The sequence below is a fragment of the Corvus cornix genome, chromosome 2 (assembly GCF_000738735.6).
Source record: "Corvus cornix cornix isolate S_Up_H32 chromosome 2, ASM73873v5, whole genome shotgun sequence".
Classification (NCBI taxonomy): Eukaryota; Metazoa; Chordata; class Aves; order Passeriformes; family Corvidae; genus Corvus; species Corvus cornix.
In genome coordinates, this window is record NC_046333.1 from 121,481,858 (window position 1) to 121,494,435 (window position 12,578).

The 12,578-nt window shown below is 35.0% G+C and overlaps 1 protein-coding gene across 1 annotated transcript in view; it reads right to left on the reverse strand.

Moving 5' to 3' along the window:
- The window catches only part of TRPA1 (transient receptor potential cation channel subfamily A member 1), a 37,428-nt gene that overhangs the window by 19,553 nt on the left and 5,297 nt on the right, over nucleotides 1-12,578 (reverse strand). Inside the window, exons 4-13 of the mRNA XM_019289035.3 lie at nucleotides 11,970-12,077; nucleotides 11,448-11,556; nucleotides 10,967-11,112; nucleotides 9,552-9,688; nucleotides 7,248-7,296; nucleotides 4,163-4,262; nucleotides 3,138-3,238; nucleotides 1,694-1,863; nucleotides 1,441-1,605; nucleotides 681-795 (exon numbers count right to left, since the gene is read on the reverse strand). Of these exons, the coding sequence (XP_019144580.1) occupies nucleotides 681-795; nucleotides 1,441-1,605; nucleotides 1,694-1,863; nucleotides 3,138-3,238; nucleotides 4,163-4,262; nucleotides 7,248-7,296; nucleotides 9,552-9,688; nucleotides 10,967-11,112; nucleotides 11,448-11,556; nucleotides 11,970-12,077 (1,200 nt within the window). The remainder of the gene's footprint in view (nucleotides 1-680; nucleotides 796-1,440; nucleotides 1,606-1,693; nucleotides 1,864-3,137; nucleotides 3,239-4,162; nucleotides 4,263-7,247; nucleotides 7,297-9,551; nucleotides 9,689-10,966; nucleotides 11,113-11,447; nucleotides 11,557-11,969; nucleotides 12,078-12,578) is intronic.

A 12,578-nucleotide genomic window follows, 5' to 3' on the forward strand; every position in this document is an offset into this window, starting at 1 on the left:
GAATTGGCTTATCACAAATTTATAGTCAAGATTTGTTTCTAATCTAGTAATTCTATATGTTTTCAACAGCAGTTCTCAGAGAAATTAGCAACAGCTTCTGTGTTGGGAATTGAACAGTTCTTTAAAATGATCGCCCTATGTTTCTGATGGGACAGATTCATACAAGAGGCCTTCAATCCAAGAAAGGGATTCTGTCTTGATCTAATACACACTGCAGTTGTCCACACTCCAGAGCAAGATAGGTGCTGTTTTTGTTGGACAACACTGTGCAGTGGATATTAAACAATATGTTAATGAGCTATAGTTGATACCAGATTTTCAAAAATCTGTGTAAGTTCTTTAAATTTGCTTTACCGATGTTTGTACTACATTGCTAAAATATTCTTGCACTGTACAGGGGGCAAGGGAGACATGTCTAATACACTCAGTATTTCATGTTTTCTATTAGGCTATTTGCTATTTTTTGTCTCCCACTTAAAAGAATTGGATAACAATTTCATCAATCATATATTTATTCAAGAAATGAACATTTAACAGTGGTGAAATGTAACAGCACTGAGTCTGCCACACAAAATAAAGTATTAAACATGTAATACACAGTGGAAAACTAGTAATAGCCTAGCCCTGACATTTCGTCTAGAAGCAATAGCAGACAAGAAACAAATAATGTTAACACATACCCCTTCTTCATCCACTCTGTCAGTACACTTCACATTAGTATCCAAAATGATCTGCATTGTGCGAGTGTATCCTCCAAAGGCAGCATGGTGCAGGGCTGTCCAGCCTTTATAATCACTTACATGTAATGGTATAAAATTAGATATTATAAATAAAACACCTTTTATAAATTTAAGGTAAATGTAAATGTATGCTCCTTTGACTCAGACCTCTTTTCTTTGGCATGAGTACTGCAGAGATGTCCATGCCTTCTGTCAACTACTATGTGAAGGTCAATATACCATTCAGAAATACGAGGTTCAACTCAATAACAGTACTCAGGTCTCCCTCGTTTAATCTCTGTTTCTGAGACATGAGGATCTTTGACCTGAAAGCAGGACTTACTCTGCAAGGCAGAATGCCTGTGAACCACCAGTCCTAAGAAACCCTACTCAAGCCTGTAACTGAAGCTGAAATGATTGTAATATTTCCAAACCAAATTTTTTTCCATGAAAAGGTTCAATATTCTTCTCTCAGGTGGATTCAGAGAAACCTCAGTTTCCCCAGCATTAGAGGCCTTGGCTTTACAGCTAGCCCTGACTCTCTGTTTTACAAGTATTTTATAAACATGCTCTTATGCTGCATGTTTGTATTTGCATACATTAATATAGTAATTATTCTAATATACTCATATTTATATTGCATTAACTTCCCAGCAGATGAACATAAAACATAGGGGGATAGTTCTTTTTTGGCTTAATGAATGAAAATCTCTATACTTACCAGAGGAAAAGAGCCCCTCTCTTCAGAAGAAACTGAACTACCTTCTCATGACCATTCTGGGCTGCCAAATGAAGGGGAGTCATTCCCTTCTTATCACCTTCATTCAAAAGTCTTGTGTCTTTCATATCTCTTATAAGTCGTTGACAAGTATTGATGCGCCCATAGCTTTGCAAGATACACACAGAAATTAATGTCAAAAATACAGAAATTAAAACCATGGCATGGATTCCATTGCCCAGACTGTGCCACTAACCTGGCAGCAAAGTGTAATGGCGACTTCTTATCCCTGCTCTTAGAGTAGATGGAAACGTTGAGGCTGAGTAAATTATTTACAGAGAGGGCCACTCCTTGTCTGCATGCATAATGCAATGGAGTGCATCCTTCATTATCTTCATCCACTACGAGATTTTTAATATGTTCCATCTGTTATCCCCCCAAGAAATACCCAAAAACAAAAAAAGCAGAATTACATCTATATCTCTTATGCTCCATATCTTCTAATAGCTTGCAACAATAGCATTAATACTTTAAAGCAGTATCTAAAAATAAGAAATAAACTTAAGTAAATTTAGGAACAAAGAGCATTTTTTTATCTGCTGATTTGGGGGTCACCATTTTTTTCAAGCAACTACTCTTCAAAGAACATAGGAGTCTGCTAATTTGCATCCTTACTGCAGCCCAGCCACAGCACAATACAGGAAATTCTTTGCTGCCATTCCAACATAATGCTCACTGCTGGCAGCAGAAGGCTTGTACCTTCATACATAAAGGCAGTCTTATAGTCTAGATTCAGGAGCAAAACCTCTGATTGTCAAAACCCAGCAGTTCACTGCTTTACAGTGTAAATTCATTTCCCGTTTCTCTTTTTTCATCTTCACTTCCCTGTTTTCCTCTGTACCTTGTCTAATATGCTACAACCTTTCTTAAAACAACAAAAAAAATCCTCCCACAGTCTGATCCACTTATTTGTCCGAATTACTAATATGATCCATAATCAGAAAGTGCAGAGAACTATCACTCTGTTTTAAAACTGATTCACTACATCTGCTGAAAAGGGAGGCTAAATCCATTCTGAAACACAATCACAGGTGTTCACAAATTTCAGGACATGTTTTAAGATGAGTTATATTTGATTCACATTTAAAAGGCTATTTCTGGAGCTCTGGAGGCCAGAAAATTTAACTGCTTCAAGCAAGCTTGGGCTCTATCAATATGAGTGCTTCATTTCAACATAGCCAAATACAAATTTATGTTCGAAATCTTTTTACAAACCAAATCTAAGACTTCATTATGGTCCAGTCCACAGAAAGCTCCTGCAGAATATGCTGCAAATTCTAGATGTTGACTGATTATGAGCACGTCTCCTAGCTTTACTGCATGCAAGCTGGGAAAATAGAAGTGAAAAGTTCTATATTTTATTGCCTACCTCTTGAGCTATTCAATCCCCCAACAGCAAAATAATTTATGGGATTATGTTATTCCTTTGCCTGGCAATAAGAAAACTGTATTATTGGCTTTGAAATGTTTTCATGAGAGATATGTGATATGCACCTCTTCAAACCATTTCTTGTGACACTGGGCTACTTAACAAGTAACAAGAATTTCTATAAACATACTAAAATAAAATGGTAGTTGCTTTTTTCTTTACATTTTCTTAGTAAGGGTAACAGAAAGACATAAATTGATATTTACTGTACCTGCAGGTATTTCTCATTCAGATGCTGTAATCCTCCAGGCTGCAACACGGTCAAATGCAAGAAATTCCGACCAAGATGATCTTTTAATGATACATTTGCTCCTAAATAAATATGGAAATAAATACCAGCAACTTCAAAACTGCTGGTTCTTGGCACTACATAATGATGTTTAAGACAAAGGAACAAATGTTGAACAAATATGTTTTATAAATCTATAAAATATTCAAGTCAGCCTTGTAATGTATAATTTTGCTTCCCAAAAAAATCACTCCTACCAACAGCTTTCATCATTCTCTTGTGTGTATGCATTTTGTATTTCATTGCAGCACTAAGGTTTATATGGGGCCCTTATATTCTAAGATGCTGAGCACCCACAATTCAGGAGGAAATTTAAAGATGCAGATAATCACCTCTTCTAATCTTTGAAGTTGTAACCTTATTACACTTTCAAAACTTACTATAAGGCTTTTTAACAAAATCAGTTGTACTATTAACTAGAGGAAGTAGAGTAATAATCATTAACTTGCACCAAAACACAGCAAATGAAAGAAATATAGCTCCAACATTTTCAAGGTGACTGTGATTTCATAAAACCATGGGTGAGGCTTGAACTGTGGGCTTTAACATTCAAAGATTGGTTGTTGGTACGAAACACAACTCTGTATGAGTGGTGCATTTATTCCGCAGTTCCGCTTTACTTCGTGAGCTGCTGAGAAGTGCAGGGATGGAGTGCCAGTGCCACCTCCACCTTGAGAAGCGTGACACATGGCATACACATTCTTCTAATAGCCTGTTCATGCTGTATTTAAAGGGGTGAAATCATCACACCACTTCTTCCTTTATCTCAGGGGATACCAGCAGTGTGCAGCTGTTTAGCTCAGCTGCTCCTGGGATGGATGACAAAGTAGTGAATTCAAATTGAGAGGAAAGTTGGACCCAGAGTTTTAACATGAATGAACCCTGCTCAAAGGAAGTATATATATATATATATATATATATATAGTATGTGTATATTCCTTTTTTACCTTTTGAGAGCAGTAAATTGACAATTTTCCATGATGCACAGGAAGTGGCCAGCAGAAGTGGGGATCGACCTTCTATGTCAACGCTATCAATATTAGCCCCCTGCAAAAAAAGAATTCCAAGTTTATGGTGAATAATGAGTAAATGAAACTTTAAAATGGTGCTACCCTTTATCATCATGGCAGAAATATAGGCATTCTTAGTAACTTCAGATGCTCCAGATAAGTAATTTCACACTACATAAATACACAAATAAACAAACACATTACCTCTCTCTATAAAACTGCTAGGGTTTCTATCCATCAGCCACAGCCCAATCATCTATATATAAAAATTCAGATGCCAAAATAATAGTGGCCTACTTCTAGGTATACTGAACTTACAGCTTATGATCTTTTTTTAGAGAACCTTTCCATGTACTTAAATTCTCAATATAAAATTTTAACTCGAAGATACCAGGATTGACACTATGTAAAAATGCAAAAATTGTAGCCCTTTAAATGATGTGTTCTTATGTATCAAACAATTAGCAGAAAAAGATCTTTCTGAACCTCTACACGATTCAAGAAGTAATGCATCCAGAAATCAGTAGAGTTCAATCTGCATAGCTTGATCTATATTAATTTTCCATTCTTCAGCACAAGCAATATGAACCAAGTCAACTTTGATGCCAAAGTATCTGTATCAACAGTGGGCATATTTTATTCTGTTTTGTCTACTTTTGCACTGACACATATTGCCAGGACAGTATGGTCACTATAGTCACAGTATCACTATAGTCATATCAGCAAAGTACTACTGTAAGCATAAACATATCTATCTAAAAAATCCCACCAAGGGAGCAGGAAGATACAAGTAAATGAACCAATGAGATGTATGTATATTTTATGATGGTTTAGACATAATTTTTTTCTAGATATTGAGTTGCAAGTCAAACTTGATGAGTTGAACAAAGTACACAAAAAAAAATCTATTTTATTTCAGATAATATTCAAAGTTGATGAGAAAAAAAATCAATGGCAGCTTTTCCATTAACTTGAATTATCTTTGGGTCCAATCTTAATTTAAGAGAATTAATCACAATCCTGAGCAATATTTACTTTCTCGGATGGTAACACCTGTAATGTAGTAATAAGAAGCACTTAATAAATGGACAGTGATTACTTTACCACGGAGAACAGGAAGCTTCCAATGTATGTTCATTAAATATTTGGGAGTAATACATGCAAGACTCTTCCCCCATTTACCTTTCTACAAGGTCAGACAACCACTTAAAAAATTTTTTTTTCATCAAGAAACAGACCTTTTTGTATCCAAGTGTCTCATTTATTTCAGTGACTACAGGGCAGCAATTTCCAGTTCCTTATGTAATATTTAATCACCTTTCCGCCAGCTAAAGTAATTGTTCAGCTTTTGGTAAAGTGAATTTGGCAGCATTCTAATTACTTATCACAGTAAGAAGTAACTTATATATTGTCACATATATTTACCTCATTTATGATACAGCTGAAATAAGAGTTTGTAAAATAGTTTCTGAACTCCATTTACTTTTCCATTTCTGCTACCCTGAATGTATTAACATAAATGAGTTAAACAGATATTAATATAAAAACAAACATGGCAATTTTGTAAATATCAATTAATATTTGTACCAATTTAATCTTTCATTTTCCTTTTAGTAAAGACGCAGGAAGAAAAAGGGGAAAAAGTAAAAAAAAAACAGAAGAAAATGTGTAAAATTACTGCTTATTTATTTTGAATAAAATGTGAATATTTAATGCATAAAATAAACAGATGCTTTTCTTTATTAGAACCCAAAAGCCTTTCTGAACTGGAATTTGCTAGTCCTTTCAAGCAGTTACATTGCTGCACCTTTTCTTTTTCACCCTCATGTACACCACAGCATAGGCAGAACTTCATGATCTTGCCAGGAGTCCAAGGGAGGAGGCAGCACAGGCTGTACATGCAACATTCCTCTAACTCCAACTGTCATATTTAGAACCATTCCCAGACAGGACGAACTAAAACCGTTCTAAAGCATCAGAACTGACATACTTCATATGGAAAGCCAAAGAAACCCTCAGCAAATCTTCTGTGGAAGAGGCCAAAGTAGTCAAATGGCACTCAAGGAATGAAAGTTTGTTCTTAGCAAATGCAGTGTTAAAGGTATTTATGATATAATATTTTGTACACACAAGCCTCCACATGCAAGAACTTGTAACTGTGCTTCTCAGGTAATAAGGTTAGTTGACAGGTGGTTTTTTCAGAGAAGTTTAAGTAGACAAACCTCACCATTTCACATTTGAATCAAAAATAAGCACAACATCTAATTTGAACTAAATCCCTGTAACAGAATTTCTGAGAAAAGCAAAACAGTACGTAGAAGAGAATTTCTTTTAGTATAATTGCCATGAAATTAAGTAAAAATCCTAAACACACATAAAACAAAAAAGAAGTCTGATGTTTTCTGAAAATGTTCTCAGCCAAGTGGGGCGCAGAATGATTATATGAGCTTTAATTTAATTGGCAAAAATGGACATTGGGAGCATAGCCAGTAGCATCCCTGATAACATTTCTTCTCTTTGTCCTTCCTAATTACTCAGTGAAGAAATACAACCAAAGCACACAGAATAAAAAATATTTCTAGATCATGCACAAACTTTGATATACAGCTATGTGATCCCATAGTAATCATATGTACATTCTTTAAAGAACAGATTTATTTCTGAAAAAAAATCAGATGAAATTCAATGCATGTTTAGCATTTGTTTTATATTTCCTGTCTGGAAAGTGTAGTATGACCAGACCACTTCACCATATTTGGTAAAAGATGTTTATGAAACATTCTGAGGAAGCAAAATGGAAATAAAAATGTAAGATTTCATCCTCTGCAGCTGTGGGATGATATTATGGATCCACAACTACAGTTGTACTGTAACTCTCAATTGTACATTATGAAATGTATATGTCTATCTATCTAAATAGCTTACACCTGAGAACACATTCTGCTTTATGAATTTCCTCTATGCAGACCTGTAGCAATAGATAGCAATAATCTCTAAACATGTTGCTTGATTAAATATTTACCATTGAAATCAAATACTCCGCCAGTTCATAATGATCAAACAACGCTGTTCTGTGGAGAAAAATGCAAAAATATATTAATATTAGAAAGGACAAAGAAGTTTCAAGCCAAAGGATAGCATTCTTCTGCATTTTCTCAATTTTCTAGTATTTTCAAATAAATCAATTTTAAAACAAAGAGACAGAGAGATACTCTTATTACATAATTCATTTTAATGAATTGTTTTAATTTTTCTCATGGAGTTATCTTTCCCAACTAATTTCAGTTAAGTGACTACATTTGAAACTCACTGCAGGAAACAAAGACCTCATTGGTAGGTAAACAGGCACTTTATCACCAATTTTTAAGAGAACCAGTAATTTTGCATGTCAAATCATTCAATATACCACACAAGGTCAATACAGAATTCCATAAATTTCAAATGCAGTTTCTTCCAAGCATGTCTGGAGCTTGAAATTAATTGCATTATTCAAAAATAATTTGGTTGTGTTTTGTGCAATAATGCTAGTATGAGGTTAAAATGGCAATGGCTAAATGTATTCTGAGTGTGGCAGGCAAGTCCACTTGAAAAAATATGAACAAACTAATTGGTATAAATTGGGCATTTGAAGCATAGTCAGTATCATTAGATAAATATACTGATAACAAGTTGTTGTCAGTTACCAAAAATATTTTAAAGCTGTCTATACACTTGGAAACTTCTCCAGTTTTATTCTACAGTAAGACACTGAATTATATATTACAGGGGGAAAAAATGGTCAAAGCATGAAAGTATAGCACAGTAAATACACACAGACAAAACGTTTTCACAAGTCAGACCTCTATGAAATATCTGGACTCAATAAGCAACACAGAAGGATAGCTCCAAGGTTGTACTGTATCTCAAATGAGTTGCCTTAGCATTACAAGAGGTAATAATAACATTAGGTGTACTATAGTTAGAACTCATTACTCAAAAGATGCATCTTAAAAATCAAGTCATGGTTCCAAATATGTAGAGATGCCTCCATTATCTATAGTAGGCCCTTCCAGCCACACATTAATACTGAATGTTTCACAAACACTCAAATTCCAAGGTGACTGGAGCGAAAGCAATGTCAGTTATGAAATATTTAGATGGAAACACGACAGTAGGAATGCAAAAGCATCAGGTTCTACCTATCCTTCACTGCTGCTTTGTTTCTCAACAAGTTAATGTTCCTACTCAGTTTTTTTATGTTCTGAGATATTTAGGTGACTTTCTACCTTTCTGATGATTCTTGATAATGTTTTTGCTGTTTCACAGACACCGGGACTAAAATAGTGTTGTCCTTTTTACCAAGCTTTTTTCAAGGACTGTAATTTTCACTGATATAGCAGCCAGTTATCTGTTCAGTAGTAAAAGTGTCTGCACAATTTGCTTTGGCTTTCTGTCATCACTTTGTCTTCAGTCATGTTCTTCCATGGTAACATTTCCAAGTGCACCCAAACATTATCTTAACTTTACAGCAAACTCTTTTAAAGTCTTCAATTATCTTTGAATCATTTGACTTTCTACTGTGTCCAAAGAACAATCATCTCCACTGCTTCTACCACTTACTTCATACTGTAAAACTTCTTGCAGAATAACACTGTCAAATAATTATAGTTAAATGCAGTGAAACATATCTTTCTTGCAGAAAATATACATGGGAAAATATATTATATTCCATAGAGTTGGGAGACAGGATGTTTAACCAAGTATCTTTCTGCTACAAAAGACTGAGGAAACTTCTCCACAGTCCAGTGCTCTCGTTTTAAATGGAGTGTGAAAGACTAGAAGTCTTGAGTATTTTTACATACAAAAACACCATTTGCAGCTTTGAAGTCACAGGGAAGTGTACCAACATTTCCTTTTGCTTGATCAGGTATAAGGTAAGTCTTCTTGGAAAATAAAAGAAAATATTCTTTTAAACAATTTATATCATTTTTCACTCATTTTCTGGAGAACATCAACACGTTAGATAAGGGCACTTCTTCCACATTGTCAGAGGATGTTAACAATTCCATAAACTTGTTCCCCTACTACTTTACTGGAGTAAATTTTCAATGTGAACTGTTAGTGACCATTCCTTGACATAGCTCCAAGTAACTAGAACTGTTTTGATTTTGGTATCAGCACCAAGATTTTTAACATTCTGACCAAATTTTTGACTGTTTCACACTGCAGTAAAACCACCTCCCATACCAAGATTCAAACAATGTGGAAGGGTGTTCCAAATGCAAGGAATAACAAAGAATATCATGGCCCACAATTTATAGTGAAATCTGGCACAGCAGCTTCCTACCTGTGAAGCAATGTTTCCTTATTCCCATCTACAGCATCAATAATGGATTCCTCACCAGCATAGGATGACATCATTAGCTTTACAATCTCAGTTGCTCCTTGAGTGGCAGCAAAATGAAGTGCTGTGCATTTTTCATTCTATAAATGGGAAAACAAGACAAAATATAAATATTTAAACCTCAGAAACCTATCTTCCAATCTATTAAACACACTAGTGAACCAGCCCAGGATTTTTAATTCATGAATATCTTTTTATGCAAGTAATGAAGCTTTAGTCTTTAACTGAAGTAGTAGAATTCTAAAGAGATTGATAAAACCAGAAAGGGCTAAAGAGATAGTTTTAACAGATTACTATGACGCTTCTTATCACTCTATACAAAGTCCTTAAAATTTGAGATAATTGTACCCTTAACAATCTTTTATACTTTAATTAAAAACCAGACAGATACAGCACCCTTTAGTACAAGAGATGAAGCAAAGGAAAGCCACAGAAAACCATATCTAGGCCAGTAAAAATGAATAAGCAAACAAATGGGTCTATATAATACAGAAAATGCATTTTTTAAAAATGTCATTTACTTCCTTAAATGGAGTCTTCCTTAGAAGTAACTCTTAAATCAACTTTTCTGCAGGTAAAAAATAACATTGTCCAATATGCTGGAAAACTATTATAAACTAGACAGTCATAAAATAATTAAGCCATATATACATGATTAGAACAATATTTTCTAGAACAGGAGTCTGTTTAGCTAGATGGGACAAACCAGCTTTGATACATGCCTGAGCGTTTCGACTTTCTCATTTTTAGAGCAGGAACATTTTGGTGAATGCATTGGAATGAGCTTTTCCCCAATGCCATAAGCAGTCTGACCCATCACAAAACCAGCAGCATGAATCATCTCATGCAAAAGCTGTGTGTTCAAAGAATCAAACCCATAAGAGAAGGCAAAACTATGTTCTAGTTTTGCTCTCATGAGTTGATTTCATCCTTGCAAACATTTTGATTAATGATATATATTTTTTAAAATGCTTATTTATGAATGAAGCTGGGCACAGACCCTTACATGAGCAGTGCTACACCATGGTAGAGGCAGTAGTATCACAAATTTGTGTTTGCTTATAAGGAAGATACTGCAAAGGCCAAGGCAAGGCTGAGGATAAACAAGAATGCATCAGAAAGGGTCAGACTGAAGATCCCACTTCTGGGAAGGGATGACCCCATGTCACTTGTATAAACAAACGTCACATTTTGCCTGATTTGAACCAGTGACTTGTTTTCATTTGCTGCTCCCTTGGCTTTGCATTGGAAGAGACAATGAGCAATGATTATCTGCTCTTCTTTTTTTCATACCACTCAGAGATTTAGAGGTACCTAGATTTTATCACAATTACATTTTGCTCCACTCTGAATTTTACCTGTTTTAGATCAATTTGGGCTCCAAATTCAATGCACATTTTAATCATTTCGAGGTCACCACTCTGAACTGCCAAATGAAGTGGACTGCACTTTCCATTATTGGTAAAATTGATGTGGGTTTTAGCAGAGTGACCCAATTCTTCACCTAAGAGATGAAAATAAATGGATTTTTTTAAGTGAGAATGAGATAACAGAAAGTAAAAGGCATTCAAAACAAACATATTAAGTGTGGAATAATATTCTCCCCTCTCAAAATAGAAACCTGTCACATCTATCATTAAACAATAGATGAATGTACATTTAGGAAAGGAGCTAGCTTGCTGCTGCAATCATACAAAAGTTGGCAGTAAAAATTGCTCTTAGGAATAACTGCAATAACTTCTTGTAAGTTCAAACACAGTTACAATTGCTTTTTTTCACAGTTATTTGAGAACTAAAGCAGCAAATTGGCACTCACTGCTTGGGAACATTGTATTTTACCTTTTTTCAAAAGAATTTCCAGACATGTTTTTGCACCTGAAAATGCCGCTGCATGGATAGGCATACATCCCGTTTTGTTTGGTTTACATATTTTCCCTCCGTTTTCAATCTGAAAAATAATGTCTCAATACAGCTTAATGGCATACAGAAAAATCTGACAAATGAACATGCTCTTACAGATACAGTCTCCTGGATAGCTCTCTCCTTTTTCTTAATGTTGCATATGTGTTATGAAGTTTATATACAAGTATCTAGTATACAAGTATACAGAATGCATGTGCTTCATTCTGTCTTCTTATGACCTTCAAAATCAGTTTTTTTCCTTAAGTTTGCCACTCAGATATAGATATAATATACCCTCTAAAAGATTAAAAAGTTTCTTAGTAACCCATGCAAAGCCACTTGAACACTTGATCCATGATTGACCTTCCTGCATTGAACAAAGACAGTACACAGGAACAGAATAACACTGCATTGAGGCAGAGAGAATCACCTCAAAAGATGATGGATAATTATACTTACCAGGAGTGTCAATGCTTCAGGATTGTCCTTGTAACATGCTACAATTATAGGTGTGTTCCCTGCTTCACCTTCCAAGTTAACATCTGTACTGCTATGTTGGACTAAAATCTAAATGTTTAAGAAAACATTCAGTCAATCATAAGCCAAACATAACAATAAAAGACTATTCCATTATTTTTGTTGTTTACAACCCATAGCACCTGTGCAACTTACTCGTTTTGCATGCCAAAAGCTCACAATGCATAGGCAGAGGAGACACAAAATGCAGGAGAATACAAAAATATGCTGGTGAAAAATGCAGATATGAACAGATATGAAGTAAAATTCTTTCCAGCCGACAGCCAGGTAACTAAGTTAAACTCCGCACATAGCTGCAAAGAATTTTAAAGCCTGGTTTAACAATATCTCAATAATGGGAGAAAGTATTTTCTGTAGTACATTGCAGATAAGTATTTTCAACTGAAGATTTCAACAGAAAATTCCCTGTCAAGTGGCAATATTGTGGAATCTGCTCAATTAGGAATCTGCTCAGTTGGACAGTAGAATGAGGGGAGATGGGGCTTGATGAAAACTGGGACTGTGCAGTCCTGAAATCCTGCTCCAGTCTCT